General features: G+C 33.5%; 1 protein-coding gene across 3 annotated transcripts in view; it reads left to right on the forward strand.

The window, feature by feature from the left end:
* Csmd3 (CUB and Sushi multiple domains 3) overlaps window positions 1–16,794 on the forward strand; it is an 860,328-nt gene that overhangs the window by 669,079 nt on the left and 174,455 nt on the right. For all 3 annotated transcript variants that reach the window (XM_048358905.1, XM_048358906.1, XM_048358908.1), the window contains one exon: window positions 8,801–8,917. In XM_048358905.1, coding sequence (XP_048214862.1) covers window positions 8,801–8,917 — 117 coding nt within the window. The remainder of the gene's footprint in view (window positions 1–8,800; window positions 8,918–16,794) is intronic.

The following is a 16,794-nucleotide window of genomic DNA, read 5'->3' on the forward strand; positions in this document are numbered from 1 at the left end:
CTTTTTCTTACCCACTTACATCCTCTTTAAGCATGATTCTACTTTTATACATGGATGTAAAACACTTTGATCATATATACCCCCAAAGATTCTCTTTTTTTTTACATTTTCTCCTCTGTGTAATTTTACCTCAAACTGTCCAAGTCTTCCTGCTGTTTCTAATAAGATTTGCACCTTCCTGGGATTCATGAAATTAGTTTAGGTTCCTCAGGCCTTGTCAGAGCTGTATTATGTACTTCGAGAAACATCTTGGAGTGGGATAGAGCAGTTTCTCAATTACCTAAACTTACACTATCTGATTTAACAGCAATTTCTGTTGTAGTTCTACTTATATTTGTTTGTCTTCCCCATTAGTCATTCAATAAAAATGAAGCTAGAATGTAAAGTTAATTCTTTCTGAGTTCCAAATGGTGATTTTTTTTAAATTTTCTAGTCTGATATGCTATATTAAAGCTTATTTTTCATGTATTTACTCAATGATAAGCTGTTAATTAAGTATATTTTTATAATTTTTCCTAAAATGACATCATTGAAATTTTACTTTATATACAGACACACTGCTATGCTCTAGAGTTTAAAATGGCATGCCAAACAAAACAAAACAAAACAAAACAAAACATGGAAATGTTGACTTAATAGATTTTGTAATCCGGAAATAAATGTAGAAAACAACCAAATAAACATTCAAGTAGATGCATAAATACTAGGTATAATCATCATTCTAAAAATATTGGATAGACTATTGCAAAATAAAAAGGTCTTAGCTGGTCTGGAATTCAATGAAGACTTTCTTGAGAAAGCAGCATTTGTGAGGAGATTTGGTAGGAATTAAGTTATTAGATGTTTTTTCTTCTAAAATCATTTTATAGTAATATACTAGTTATTTTAAATATTTACTTTTGGCAGAACCAAGGTTTGAACTCAGAGTCTCTCATACTCATGTAGCTTCCTCAGTTGGTGCTTTAGTTATTGAGCTTTAACTCCATACTGGCCACTTCCTACTTGTTTTGGAGTCTTGCATATTTTTCAAAAGGGATGGATTTGAATATCCTCTGTCCTCCACATCTCAGCTCGTTAAGTACCTGGAATAGTAGACATGAAGCCCAGGCCCGCTGTATAAACAAATTTAAATATAGTAACAGATTGGCATAAGCAAAAAAAAAAATTAAAAAACAAAAACAAAAACAAAAAACAAACAGTAAACTGAAGAGAAATAAGAAATTAATGGACAAAAGGAATTTTAATTTTAAAATTAAATTTTAAATTAAAATATCATTTGATATGACCTTTCTATGTATACTTCATTACAAATTTATAGACTAGTGATGGTAAAGACTTGGCATTATGGGAAATAGATGGTTGCTTTTCATAGACACTAACGTTTGGGGTAGGATAAATGAAATATTCTGAGGTTGTGTAACTGTGTTCATACAGCTAGTATATATGCTGAAGCATATCGATTTTTAGAAATTAGAAGGGTATATATTGTACTATATGAATTATGTCTCAATTTTTGGGAAGGCAAGTAAAAGAGAATAGCACACGTATCATAGATTAAATATTCATAGCCCCAAGATTGTCATTAATTTATTTTTATAAAACAAGAGGGAAGGTCTCTACAAGGAGTATAGCCATTTTGCTATAGAATGAATCTTCTTTCTGTAATGGCACATTGATTTAAAACACAGTTTAAAATATTGAAGGATAATGAGTTGGCTTTTTAGCTAACAAAGTCAAGTGGCAACCAAAAGAAGCTCATATCCTGTTTAATTGACTTACTGAGTAATGGCTTAAAAGTAATTGTTTTCCAAGATTGACCATCAAAATGAAGAACATATGCTTATGTAGTAGACATAAGGATAAAATAAAAGGAATATCAATACAGGTAGATTTATTTTCATTTAATTTTTGCTAAACTCAATATTTTGAACATAGGAGAGAAAGAACAGTAACAATTTGAATCCTAAAGTAAATACTTGGAATAGCAGCTGTCTACAGTTAAAATTCATATCACATAGTTTAAGGGTCAGGGATGGCTTTGTCTTAAAAAATGATCCATGGGGATGCAAACACAGTCTCTACTAGGATTTATGATTTGTGACATTCAATCAGGCTATTTCAGGGCATAAGTAATTTACTAGAAATGTACTAGCAGTTTTGTATGGTACAGCATTTTTTTTTCAAATAAAGGAGTCACAGGTCACTTCTAGTAAATTACTGATTTAATAGAGCACATTGCTCTTTATGTGACCTGCAAGAAGTCATCACTTTTCAAAGTACCTACCTTGCATACTGAGAATAATTTATATATTGTATAATAATTCTCATTATAGAATATACTTGATAATAAATTATTCATTACACAAGTAAACAGACATGTGAAATTGTAGGTAGCTTAAGGATGCATTGCATGAATAATAAAGTGTTTTAAGGTATCTGAACTTTCAGGTAATATATTTTTTTCCATATACATGCCTTGGTATTCTTCTGTTCCCTAGGCAGTGAATTATTTATTATTTCCCTTCCCATTTGTTTCTTCTTCTGCAACCTATATACACACCTGCTCAATTTACAGTTGGAGTAGTTTCATGGGTTGGCTAGAAGCTATAAAACCTGGTTGCATCTCATGCTGCTTTCTCTAGAAATAACATACTACCAATTGTATCTCTGCATACATAATTCAGAAGTAAAACATATATATATATATATTATATATATGAATTTGATCATGAACCAGTTGAACACATTTTATTTATAAGAATTAAGAAAAAAAAGCCAGATTCCTATGACTTTATAATGGCGATCCTAACTACTTGACAAACTGAAAATAGGAGGATCATGATACAAAGCTAGCTTGGAAAGAGTTTGTGAGACTCCTATTGCCTGATAGCTTGGCACGGTATTGCTCACCTGTTATTCCTTTATCCTTTTGTAGGGAATGCTGACCTGTTATTCATATTTCCTTTTGTAGAACATCACAGTTCTAGGTTAATCTAGCCAGAAAAGTCCATAAGACTTTATCTCAACACAACCACACTATGTGGTTGCACATACCTATCTTCTCAGATAGTGTGGGAAGTATAAAATAGGGATATTTCAATTCAGGCATATGCCTAGGTAGAACATGAGACCCTCTCACCAAATAACCAACAAAAAATTGTTGGGGGGGGGAGAAGAGGAGAATATAAATAAATTGCTTAGAGGTAGAGAGAGACTTCCCAGCAAGCACAAGACTCAGAACTCAAAATCAAGTACTTCAAAGGAAAATTTAAAAGTAAACAGAAAAAAGAAATAACAAGAAATATGATAAGAACTTTTTTTCTGGGTAATTTCACTCACTCATTGAGGCTAACATTGCACATGAAAAGAATGTAGACATGAGTTTACAACAATGCACGGGAAACAGTTTGAGGAACTCCATATTTAATATCAGTTTCATATTGCAAAATGATAGTATTCATTGTAAATCTAATGATGTATTTACACACACACACATACACCTTTGAAGGTAATGCAACAACTCAGCAAGTGTTATTATTAATATCAAATAAAAAACAAGAATATTTAATTAAAAGAATTTTGTATGGATTTATTAAGAAAGGATATTTTGGATTTATGTGATCTATTTTCTGAGAAAGCTTTAACAAAGTAAGACTGTTATATATACACTGTGGAATGAAATTATTGTAACAACATGGTTGTATGGAGAGCCCAGATTTTACATATATTGTCCTAAAAATAGAGGAGAAACATGAAAAAACATAAGTGTGAGAAAAAAGTTGCTAATGATGATCTGAGTTTAGGATGGTGAGTAGTAAGGTGATGGTTAGGGTGGTTCTGGTGATTGCATCTGCACTGTAGCATGTAAAGTGGCAGGGAAGATAGAGAGAAGGGGATAAACTTCACAATTAAGCCATACATCAGTGTTGCATTAGACTCCAATATACAGAAAATGAGAAATAATACTGTTTTATAAGTAAGCAGTGAACATTTAAAATCTCTAAAATGAACTGATTTGCTGGCTGAATATAGATGTAAATATATATGTATATATATACATATATGCTGTTTGATATGTGATTATATATAATTGTGATTAATTACAATCAATTATGTAAACAGAATTATTTTCAAAATGGTAGCATTTTTTTTGGGAACATCCGTTTCTCTTTTTTTTTTTGACACTTATTTTCTAGAGGACACATCCTATGAGATGTAAGACAGTCATGTGTATTTGCAAGATAGGGCATAAAATTCATTAAACTTTACTGAAGTCTTGAGTTATTAAAAAAAGACCTTTATTTACTTATTGGTCTAATTCTCACACTTAATCATAGATGTGTTTTCTCATAAAATGTATGTTTAACAAACATGCTATTAAAATATAGATTTATGTACCATGTAAATTATGATCAAGATAGGAGAGTGACTACATTTAAGGCATTCTAATGAATGTAAGATATTTTGCTAAAACTACCAGTGTGACAAAAAGCCCAAAAGCATAGGAGAAATGTGTTAAAAAGGATAAAGAAGTGTCGATCTGAGTCCTTGTTTGCTTTCCCATCTTCTATTCGTTGTTACCCTAATAATTATAAAGGCTGCACTTTTCTAAACTAGCCATTAAAATGAAATTATAATAGAGAATACGATCTTGTAAACCTACTAGAGGATAATATTAGGAGCATTCAATGAAATTAGTCTGGATTAACCATTATTACATTTATTCTTTATAATCATGAAGTACAACTTTTATAATAGGCCACTGTCTCTGAGCATAATATCCTCCTTTTTGTATTAGTCATAAATTGAATAATTATTATTTGCCACTACAATGTTCTGCATTATTGACTATAAATGTCACCAAGTTGGAGGTTCAGAACTAGAGAAACAAAATCATCAAGGCTACTAGCACAAGTAACAAATCAGAGAACATATGACTAAAATGCACTCTGTTTTATGCACATGGTTTTAAAAAACCTTCATATTTATAGATTAAAAATTTCAACAAAAGTTGCCTGAAATCTCCATTATGCAAAATGAAACATATGAAAAAAGTGAAAGTTGAAAGGCACACATTAATATGTGATGGCGGAACATTTGAGAGTAAGGCAGAAGAACTGAACGGGGTACTTAACAGCTCTCGTTACTATTTATTCTTCCCAAATATAAAAATAAGAGCTTTTGCCACGTACATTCAAATTATTATAATTTTAACAGTGGAGCACCTGACAATCAGAAAGACAGTTACCAAAAAGCACACCACTCATTCCTGAACGATTCCCTCATCAGTTATATTATCGGCTGAATAAAGTTATCAGTGCTGAACTAAGAACACACCTGACTACTCTAATTTCAAACAATAATGAGTAATGAGCGCTATGCATCTTTGGTCATTATCATCACTGTCATTTTTTTGTTGTTTCTGGAAAGTTCTAAGTTTAGTATGTTTTATTCCAACTGCTTAATACTATTTCATAGAACATAAAAAAAAAGTTGAAGGGCAAAATGTTCACTAGCTACCTTAATCAATACAACACTGTGTGTTTTCCCTTTCAAATATTTTGCTATATTTTTAACTCCATCTATGATTCTACCCAAAGCTGATTTAGCAAACTGGCACAACCCTCCTAGAGGCAACTAATACACTACTGTGCCAAGCTATTATTCTTATTGTTGTTGTGCTTCCTCCTTCTTCTTCATCTCACTCTCATGTTCTCCTCATCCCCCTTGTCCTTCTCCTCTGCCACCGCTGCAGCCATCTGTCCTCTCCTGCTCTCCATCACCTCTCTCCCCATCCACCTTCTACTCCTACTTTCCCTTCTCTTCTGCCTCCCCCTCCTCCTCCCTTTCCCTGTTCCTTCTGCTCTCTCTCCTGGCATTAGGGTCGAATCCAGGGACTCCACCACTTGTGCTACCAATTGGGCTATATTCCCAAACCTCAAAAACACTTTAAAAGAAAAAGTTATTAAATACATTTCCAAGATAAATCTTAATCTGGGTGTTTGTTTCTTTAGACTTTTTTCAAGTCCCAAAGGAACCTCACTACTATTATCTAAAGTTAATCGCTCCTCTTTTGTTCCTAAGAAGTTTGTTCCTTAAGCCATTGTTGACATGTTATTCTCCTCCATCATATGATTCTGACTAATCCATTATATTTCCTTATAGATCACTTGTTTTTATTTTCCCCAACTGTAATAATAGATTTTATTCCTTTACTTCAGAAACTGGAAAAGTTTTTGTAAAGGACCCAACTGTATTTTGGTTTCTTTGACTACATGTTTTAGTGGCACATTCTACTATAGAACTATTTTGTTTGAAAACCTTTAAAATGTAAAATCTTTTTTGGTCACAGACCTCAATTTAACCCACCAGCTGTAATTTGTAGAAAATTCTTTAAATAAAACTATTCCTGATAACACAATAAAAACTTTTGTGATATTTGAAGAAAGTAATAAATCATATCATGTTCTTTTTACACAAGTTCAAAGCCATATAAGAAACACCAAAAGAACATGTGGTGGCAGAATCTTGTAATTCCAGCATGGGAGATGCTGAAGCAAGAGGCTCTGTAGAGTTTCAGGGAAGCCTAAGTTACACAGTGAAATATTGCAGAGAGAAAGAGAGTGAATGAGAGAGAGAGAGAGAGAGAGAGAGAGAGAGAGAGAGAGAGAGAGAGAGAGAGAGAGAGAGAGAGAGACAGATAGACAGACAGAGACAGAGAAAGAGACAGAGACAGAGAGAGACAGAGACACAGAGACAAATTGTTAGGAGAGAAACAGAAAGAAAAGAAGGAAGGAGGAAGGAAGGGAGGGAGGGAGGGAGGGAGGGAGGGAGGGAGGAAGGGAGAGGATGGAGGATGGTAGGGAAGTGTAGAAAGGAATGGAGAGGAATGAAAAGAAGAAAGAGAGAAAGAAAGGAAGGGAGAGAGGGAGGAAAAGAATGAATGAAAGAAAGAAAGAAAGGAAGGAAGAAAGGAGGGAGGAAGGGAGGGATGGGAGGGAAGGAAGGAAGGAGGAAAGGAAGGTAAGAAGAAAGGAAGGCAGGAAGGAAGGAAGGATGGAAGGAAGGAAGGAAGGAGGGAGGGAAGGAATGGAGGAAAGAAGGAAGGAGAGAAGGAAGGAAGGAAAGTAATGAAACAAAAGTTGTCACTTGTGACTCGTGCCTGAGACTGAGATCAGAGGATTTTCTCAATTTAAAGCTAGCTTGTGTAGAAAAATCCAGTAGGGCACTATCTTCAGTTAAGCATCAAAGATTCTAGGTTATTCAATCAGTAGAGGACAAATCATAAGCAAGCATGTCAAAGAAATGTGTAGGCCCTGATTGCAACCTACACACACACACACACACACACACACACACACACACACACACACACACACTTATGGGAATGTCAAACCATAAGCTTTAATGTGGATAGGAGAGGCAAGCAGCAAGGAGAGGGAGAATCTTGGGAAGGGCAGGAGGAAGAGAAAAGAGAAAAGGAGAGGGAGACACTGTTCAAAAAGTATCATTCTCATTACCTCACTTATGTCACTGTAATTCCACTGAACATCACCTTTCAAATAAAAGTTAAAGTTATAAGACAAAACAAAACAAGTATGAGCAGAAACAAGTTTTCTATTAACTATTTACATAGCCAAACCTTGGTAAGACATACAATGCAGCTAAGAGGACTAAGTAACTATGACCACCAAAGGCTGAATGGCTCCAAACCCTAGTTAACTAGGGCTTTTGTTCCAGGTACATATTTCTTGAATCAGGAAATTCATTCTTTTTTTTCCAGTTGTGAAATATTCCTCACTCCTTATTCTTTCCTCAAACCCTTTGCAATGTTTACATCTTTTCAGCAAAACTTTCTTGTCCCTTGGATGCCAAGAAATTTTATTTATATACCTCTAAACCTTTGGTATTATGAATATCATCATTGGCTATCTTTCCTCCCTGTGCCTTGTTTTCTGAAGGATCTCATTCACTTTTAGAATATCCATTGTTCTTTTCTAGTAGTTCAGATCTTTCTCTGAGTGTCAGAACTCTGAATCTTAATGCATCTTGTTTTGAGAATTATAGTACATAGCTTTTAACTTTGCCTTCAAGCAAAACACATAGGAACCTATAGACCTGAAGGTCCACTAACCACTCCTTCTATTTCAAGGGAAATTTATAAAAACAGGTGAAGTCTGGTGAGAAAATAAAATTCTTAGAGTGGCTGAGAGTATTTGCACCATCATTCATGGTGAACATGTAGAAATGCTTAACAGCCACATTATCTTAACTAGAATTGAGTCTAGTTTCAAAACCTGACAAGTAACATAATGTCGTACTTACATATGTAAATTCTCATCACTATAAAAAAGAATACTAATTTCTCATCCTTCCAATAACTAATAAAAACAAGATGATTATTTATTACTTCTAGAAATAACATTACAACAACCTATCACTGTACTCCAGAGAGAATAATTTGAATAGTTATGAAGTTTTGTAAGGGGAATTTTCTATTTTTAAAATATTTGAGACTGGAGACATTTTTTAAAATGTAGAAATATATGGTAAACCCTAAAATCTAGTACTCATTAAAAGGTAATCTTAACCAGGCATAGTGATACATACTTGTAATATCAATATTCAGGAAGCAGAGGTAGGAGAATCCTAGGTTTGAGGCCAGGAAAGTGAAATTATGTCTCAAAATAGATAGATAGATAGGTAAATAGATAATAGATACATAGATGATGAAGATATTCATAGAGTGAACTTTTAAATTTGTCCTTAAAACTCTATTTTTATCTCTTTTATTTTTCAGCACCCTGTGGGAGTCGTTCAACAGGATCCGAAGGCACTGTTCTATCACCAAACTACCCAAAAAATTACAGTGTGGGACACAACTGCGTTTATTCTATAGCTGTTCCCAAGGAGTTTGGTAAGTAATTTTCCTCTTACCATTGCTTGTTGCAGATATGCTTGATTTTTTTTACTATATACTATTCAGAAAAAAATTATGAAAACATCTATTATTCATAAAATGCTTTACTCTGCAATTCTTTTGTGATGATAGCTTTGCAATAAAGTATTGAGGGCTTTTACTCCATCTGAATTAACAGTCAAGTACACAGGTAAACAACAATACAAAAATGAAAACAGGATTGTTTTTAATTTTTAAAAATAAGTACACCCAGTAACTCTTCAAGTGCCTTCATAATAGAATTGCACAAAAATGAGAAATTATCAGAGTCTAAAGTAGTAGACTCAGCATAAAATCAAACATAGAACAAACACAACAATAACAAAAGCATTTGCAAAACAATCCCATACTTAAGGCCTTACAGTGTGTGAACATGTTTCAAGAAAACAGGGCTTGCTTGTAAGTTTCTAGTTTCTCGGACAGCAATGGATATAAAAAGACCACAAATGCCATTTCAGCTTCTCTTGTCAATTGTCAACCTGCCAGTTGGTTCTCCATTGGCACTAAGAAAGTGCCGTGTCCTTTGCTGCCTTCTGTCTCCTGATAGAAAGTCTTAGAAGTCACCTATATAGCTTCTAAAGACTTTGGATCTGAGATCCAGATGGACCTACACCAGATTAAATTCCATTTATGCATGGATAGGCAAGGGGAATTAAGTGAGCACTGAAGTATGAGAGATGCTGAAAGTTCACAAACCTCTAGAATTTAGATTTACAGCATTGCATTGCAATGTGGTAAAGGATTTGTTATAGCTGTCATGAATGTCTGGGTCTAGATGAATCAGTATTCTAGCAGAAGGACATGGGTTTAATCATTAATGGTTGTTGGGTAACATCTTGCTTTATCATTCCTGTGCTGCTAATAAATAAAATAAGCTGATGTTTCCAGTCCAATTTCTTAAAACTAGTTATGACTTACACATCCTCCTTTTCTGTCCTTGGAGTCAATTCAGAAATCTCCACCTTCGTTGAAAGCATTGGCATTAGAAGTGAAATAGTAAACCTTTTATTTTAACATTGAGATAGAAGGATGGTGCCAGACTAGCAAGATTTTTCTTTCTGTACTGTGCAAACATTGCCTTTCCCTGCCTCGTTTAAGTTATTGGCTGAATGAGATTTGAGCCGCTGGGTAGTGCTGAGAAGGACAGTTCAGAAAGATTATTTCCTTCATTTGGTTCAACATTTGTCTTTTGTGCCTAAGATAGTCCTTCTTCTGCTAGGGATTTATAATTCCCAGATGCCAAACATGTACCTGGCTATTGACAAAATCCTGGCAACGGTTGTGTAGAAAACTGCATGATTTTCTGAGTCCTCTTTGAAAGCTATTCCTTTGTTTTCTGTCATCATAGGGGAGTTAGAGGAAGAGAACAATGAGAAAGAGGTAAATCAGCCATCTTATTTCCTGCTGTCTGTATATGCTGGTCACCTTGGAGATAATTGAACTAGCTTTTATATACATAGACTTCACAAGAGAAGGAAAAACATACCAAATAAAATAAAGTAAATTCAAAGATCCTTAAATAATGTAATATTTATTTTGAAATGTTACTATAAACTAAGTTCAATCCTCAATGCAAAAAATGATACAAAAATGAGGGACTTTTAAAAGTTTTATTTATGTATTTATTTTTAGCAGAGATTATTCTTTTTAGATTTATTGTAATACAACTATGTTTTGGCTTATTAGTAGTGAAAATGAGTTTAGTTTTGAAAAATTTAATCATTTTAATTCTGAAATATATACATATAGTATATGTGTGTGTTTGTGTGCGTGTATATGTCTATATATACATATATATATATATCCCCTCTGGATTCTAATTTTATCTCTCACCTCTGTATTCTTTGAAAACAATCATGTAATAGACAAGTTGCATGCTTCCTTGAGCCTAATTCCTTTTCTATAAGTGGAAACCATTTGGTCAATAGAGAATAGTTGTAAAATGTAAATGAGATTACAAATCAAAAGAGTGTCTTAGATACTTCACTAGACAATGTGCTTAATGGTAGCTTTAGCCAGGCACCATTGGCTCCTAGCTACTCTGAAGGCTCAATTCTGAGGGCTGCCTTTTGAACCCAGCCTGGACAGGAAAGATTGTGAGACTCTTATCTTCAGTTACTGAACGCTGGAATTGGAGCTGTGGCTCAAGTGGTAGATTGCCAACACTGAGCAAAAGAGCTAAAGGATAGTGACCTGGCTCTGAGCCCAAGGTCCACTAGTGATGCATTGCATGCGTGTGCGCACACACATACACAGACACACACACAGACACAGACACTGGTGCCAGATTTCTTGATTTAATCTCAACCCAGTAATCTGCTCTTTTCGTGGAACAATTCAAATGATTAGTTGAAGCCTTTCTTCCCTATCAAACAGTGATGATAACTATTAACATCATAGGGCTATTTAAACTAAAATGGCACAGTGATAAGAAATAATCATACACAAATCCACACAGGTACACATGCACATTTCACTTTGGGTTCACCTTCCTACAGAATATCCCTTCATGCCATCTATTCTCCTCATAAAGCTAAAATAAAATGACCTTGATGATCAGCTAACTTGAGTGTTAAAAGAACCCTGATCCAAAATAACACAATTATTTCTCTTATTTAAAATATAAAAATGTGAGAAAAAATATTTTAAGTTCTCTTTTCTAATGTATATTTAATCATCTGATCATCCAATAAACTCTTACATCTTTCTGGCAGTAGGGTAGTGAAGTTAAATAAAAACTGATGGTTTCCAAGTCCTTCCATTTCTTTACGAATGGGGCAATGTCATTCTTTCTGATAGAGGCATAAAATTCCATTGTGTATATGTACCACATTTTCCTGACCCATTCGTCTCCCGAGGGGCATCTGGGTTGGTTCTATATTTTTGCTATGACAAATTGTACTGCGATGAACATTGCTGTGCTGCTGGCTTTAGTGTGTTTAGTGTTGTTTGTGTCTTTTGGGTAGATGCCCAAAAGTGGGGCTGCTGGGTCATAGGGGAGCTCTATGTTTAGCCTTCTGAGGAATCTCCATACCGCTTTCCAGAGTGGTTGAACCAGTTTACATTGCCACCAACAATGAAGTAGGGTTCCCTTTTGGCCACATCCCTTCCAACATTTATTACTGTTACTTTTCTTGATAAAGGATATTCTGACTGGGGTGCGGTGGAATCTCAGTGTTGTTTTGATTTGCATTTCTTTTTATAGCCAGTAATGTAGAGCACTTTTTCATATGTCTCTTGGCCATTCTCATTTCCTCATCAGAGAAGTTTTGTTTTTAATTCTTTAGCCCACTTGTTGAGGGGGCTGTTGGTTCTTTGCAGTTTTGTTTTGGAGGAATTTAATTTGTTTAGTTCTGCATATATTTTACATATGAAGCCTTTGTCCTTTGAATGGCCAGTAAAGATCTTTTCCCAATCTGTGGGCTTTCTGTTTTTCTTGTGAGATATATCCTTTGCCCTGCAGAATCTCTGCAGTGAAGTGAGCCAGACCCAATGAAACATGGACTCTATGGTATCCCTCATAAGGAATAATTAGCACAGGTTTAGGCTAGTCACAGCAGAGGATCACAGCCTAATAGCTATGACCTTATGAATGCATAAAATGATGCTAAGTGAAATGAACTCCATGCTATGGAAACGACTGTTATATCACTATTGTAATGACTTTCAACATGCCATGTGACACCGTAGCTCTTTTTTGTTTATGATGATCCTCTTGTATTCCCTTCCTGTGGTTGTACCCACACTATCATTGTATCTCATCTGAGTACACTGAATACTGTATATACTGGTATTAGAACTAGGGAAGTGAAAGGGAATATCAAAATCGAGAGACAAAGGATAAAAAGACAAACAACTCCAAAAGCAATACTTGCAAAACCATTTTGTGTAAACCAACTGAACAACTCCTACGGTTGGGGGGGGGGGAGGAAGGAGGAGAGGGAGGGGAGAATGAGATATTAGGTATCAAACAGTACAAGAAATGTACCCAAGTCCAAATATGAAGCTGTACATCACTTTGACAATAAATAAGAAAGAAAAAAAACAAAACCTGATGGTTGACTTCTCCCTACCCATATCTTCTCTCTGGGAGATGAGAAAGAAGATCAAGCAGTGTCCAATGATCCTCCACAAATCAAATTCCTGTTTATCTGATGTTTCATTTCAATCTCAGTTTGCCCTAATTCTCTGCTATTGCAGCACTGTCCATTCTGGGCTATTTCTTACTACTTTTTGATATGGATATATCACATATTATTTCTCCTATTTTCTCTGTTCCTATCCTTTATTCCAAATTGTAATTCCTTCTTTTATATCTTATATAAGTGGATGCTCTTAGAACTTGACTTTTAAATCATTTTGTGCATTATCTGTCAAATATGCTCAGTTCATTTGCATTTTGAACGGGAGTTAAAATCCCAAAATACTTATGTAAGGAGAAAATCATATATAATCAACATTATCAATATAAGTTTCTTATTCTTGGGTGATCATCTGCATGGTTTCACATATACTTACATTGTCATTCTGGAAGCTTAATAGAATATTTTTCTTTCACTGTCGAAATTTAGATGAATATTTTAAGAAGCTACCAGGTGAGCTAGTTGTGTTTTATAGGTTATATCAGATTATTTTATTTATTTTGCTTAATGTAAAGTAGAATTCAAATAAATTTCAAATGTTGATAACGTGATTACTGATTTATTGAGTATATATTATTTGGCTATATGTCTACTTTTCTATTTTTCTGGATAAGCTAATATATGTTATCATATTTCATAAGCACTCATATTTAATTTGAACTTCATGTATGAGATTCAGTTAGCATTGAATGAATAGTAGTAGTTATATTTCTGTAATAAAAAGAAAAATGTATTAATTGAATAGCACTCATTATAATTTTACTCTATTCCTTCCATAATATTAAATGAATGCATTTGCCTTTTAGAATAAATAATTACATAATAAAAATTTATCTTCTTCCCACTTTCAATCTTTAATCATAAGTTGATGTCCATTTTTGGCCTGGTTGTTAAATATTTTTGCACTACTTTTAAGTGCTGAAACTTGAAACCAGATTTTAGGTTAGTTTTGTTGTAGACATGGTAATTTAGAATGTGGACATTTTCAGGGAAAAAATACTTTGTAAATACACACCTATACCCAAAGCACATGGAATTTAAACTGTATTGCAGAAAAGTGGAGATTAGCAAAAATGGGGTAGGAATGTTGATAACTATTTCAGCAATATTGCCTGAAAGACAAAATTAGAAATAAGATACTAGTCAATGTATCCAAGGGAAACCAATAAATAAGAGGACTCTTTTTAAAATTTTCTCTTGGTATTGAGGATGCTGATATATGTATTTTAAATTTACGCACAGTAAGGAAGACTCCATTGAGAGGGTAAAGATGAATATTTGAGATGAGTTAGCTGGAAGCAGAGAATCCTTCAGGAAATTTCGGGAGATGTAATTCTTTAAAAACATGAGAGTTTATTTATAATTCATGATACAGGAATCATAATTAATAATTAATTGTTACATGTGGTATTTGGCCTACCAGCTTTATCATCCTTCTTAATTTTCTGATATCCATTTCTCTTCCATGACCCTTTTTTCATAGGAATATTCTGTAGAGGAAGCTATCGTAATGCTACTCTAAAAAAGTACCACAAAATTAGTGGATAAAAGTAGTAGAAATTGATAGTGCATTTTGGAAGTCATATACCTAAAACTAAGATTTAAAATCACATATCCTCTTCTTCGCCTCGTCTCATTTTCTGATGGTCTCAAAGAATGCTTGAGGTTCTGATCTGTATTCACAAATCTTTTTAGGAAACCTATATGACTAGCTGTGTTTATATATAGCAGTCTTGTTATCTTCTTAAGATAACATCACTTATTACATTTAAGCCCCTCTGAATCAGCTTGGTGTTGTCCTGATCCTTAGGTGATTACAACCAGAAGGACCCTGTTTCCAAATATGATAATATTCTGAGCTTTCAGGTTAAACTGAATTTGGGGAATACTGTTTAACTTACCACAGTAGATATCTATTGGACAATGGAATACTCTTTTGTCAAAAATATTTATTTTTGTTTTAAAATATCTTCACAAATTTTTATAAATGTGAAGATGAAAATGGTTATACATGATTGCATAAATGAGTTCTAATTTTGTATGTCCAGTTATGCAGACAGTGAGTGCATTGTGGTCATAGACACATCTTCTGTCTTTCTACCCCCTCCCACCTACCCATTTTTCCAACAGTCACATTAAATTTCCTCCTTTTTTTTTTTTAGGTATGCACATTGAGTATTATGACTGTATTTGCTCACTATTTCCTTTTTCATTTTCCACTTCCTATCGATTAATTTGCAGTCAGGGTTTGCAGTTGTTTTGTTCTATGTATTTGCCTTTAATATTGACAAGTAGCTGGTCCTTTGCCAGTTGATCTATGTCTGTGCTTTTAAAAATGCACTGTTTATCTCAACATTATTTATATCATTTATTGCAGTTACCTGTCTTTATACTCAATTCAGTAATTGATTTGACTAATTTCCCCAATGCTTTAGTAACAAATTATTTTAAGACCATTTCTGTAGGGTCAGTAGATGTATAAATAATATTATTGGCATTAAACTTTTCCTCCTGTGAAATTTTCAGCAATGAATGACCTTCCTGAAGATGAACAGTAAAGGCTTTTCATATCTTATATTAGCTTGTTTGTTACTTCACTTTTTAACATTACAATTGCTTCAAAAATCAATGGCACTTTTTTAACTACTACATTTATTAAACAGGGACAAACAATTTTCACAACATGCGTGTTCATTCAATATTTGCACTTACTATTTATCATCACTTGTTAGATTTGTAGAAACTAATAAGAAAATTGTTTTAGGTACTCAGTTGGCTTTTATTTTAATATAAGTAAGCAGAAGGGAGTATGCTTCTTTTGTGTTTATAAGAAAGAAAACCATTATTTTGAGCATTTCAATTTGTGTATCACAGCATCAGATATACACCAGATTTGATTATTTAATTTTCACTTAAAATGGTGTAGATAAAAGTCCCAATAAAGTATATTAGAACCAACTAGACTTCATTTAATAAATCTGCAAAGTGCCTGAACACACTTCTTTTTATAAATACTATCTTTTGTACACAGCAACTAAAGGGAAATATAATAAAATATTTTGTGTGCTTAAACAAAGGAATATACTTAAACACATAAAGTTAAACAATATAAAAGAGAAAATTGAAAATATAGACTCAAATGTGCAACAGAATGATTTAATAATTATGACATTCAACATTTTTGAAGGTAGTCTATAATTTTAAAGAAGATATGACCATTATAAAACTATATATAGTAATAATTATATATGTATATAACTATATATAGCTATGTTTAGTTATATATAGTATAGTTATATTATTTGATTCTTAAGTGTAACATAAACATGATATATATATATATATACTTAGCTTTTGTCTATATCTGTTCAAAATGCATCTATTGTCTCACCCTCTAGCTAAATAAATCTGTGTACATAGAAGAAATATTCCACACATATACTTAAATTATTTCAATGTTTCATCATTCTGAAATTTATATATCAAAATGTATTTTTTTACCTGTATGAAGATTCTGACTCAAGACTATGTTCTACGCAGGTGCTATGCCACCTGACCCACACTCCAGGCACTTCTGCTTTTGATATTTTCTGATAGATAAGTTTTCATATTTTTATTCAGGCTGACCTGCATAATGATTCTTTAACATAAGCATCTTTACATAATCATCCTTCCTGCCTCCCTGTCTCCCTC

The sequence above is a fragment of the Perognathus longimembris genome, chromosome 12 (assembly GCF_023159225.1).
Source record: "Perognathus longimembris pacificus isolate PPM17 chromosome 12, ASM2315922v1, whole genome shotgun sequence".
Taxonomy (NCBI): Eukaryota; Metazoa; Chordata; class Mammalia; order Rodentia; family Heteromyidae; genus Perognathus; species Perognathus longimembris.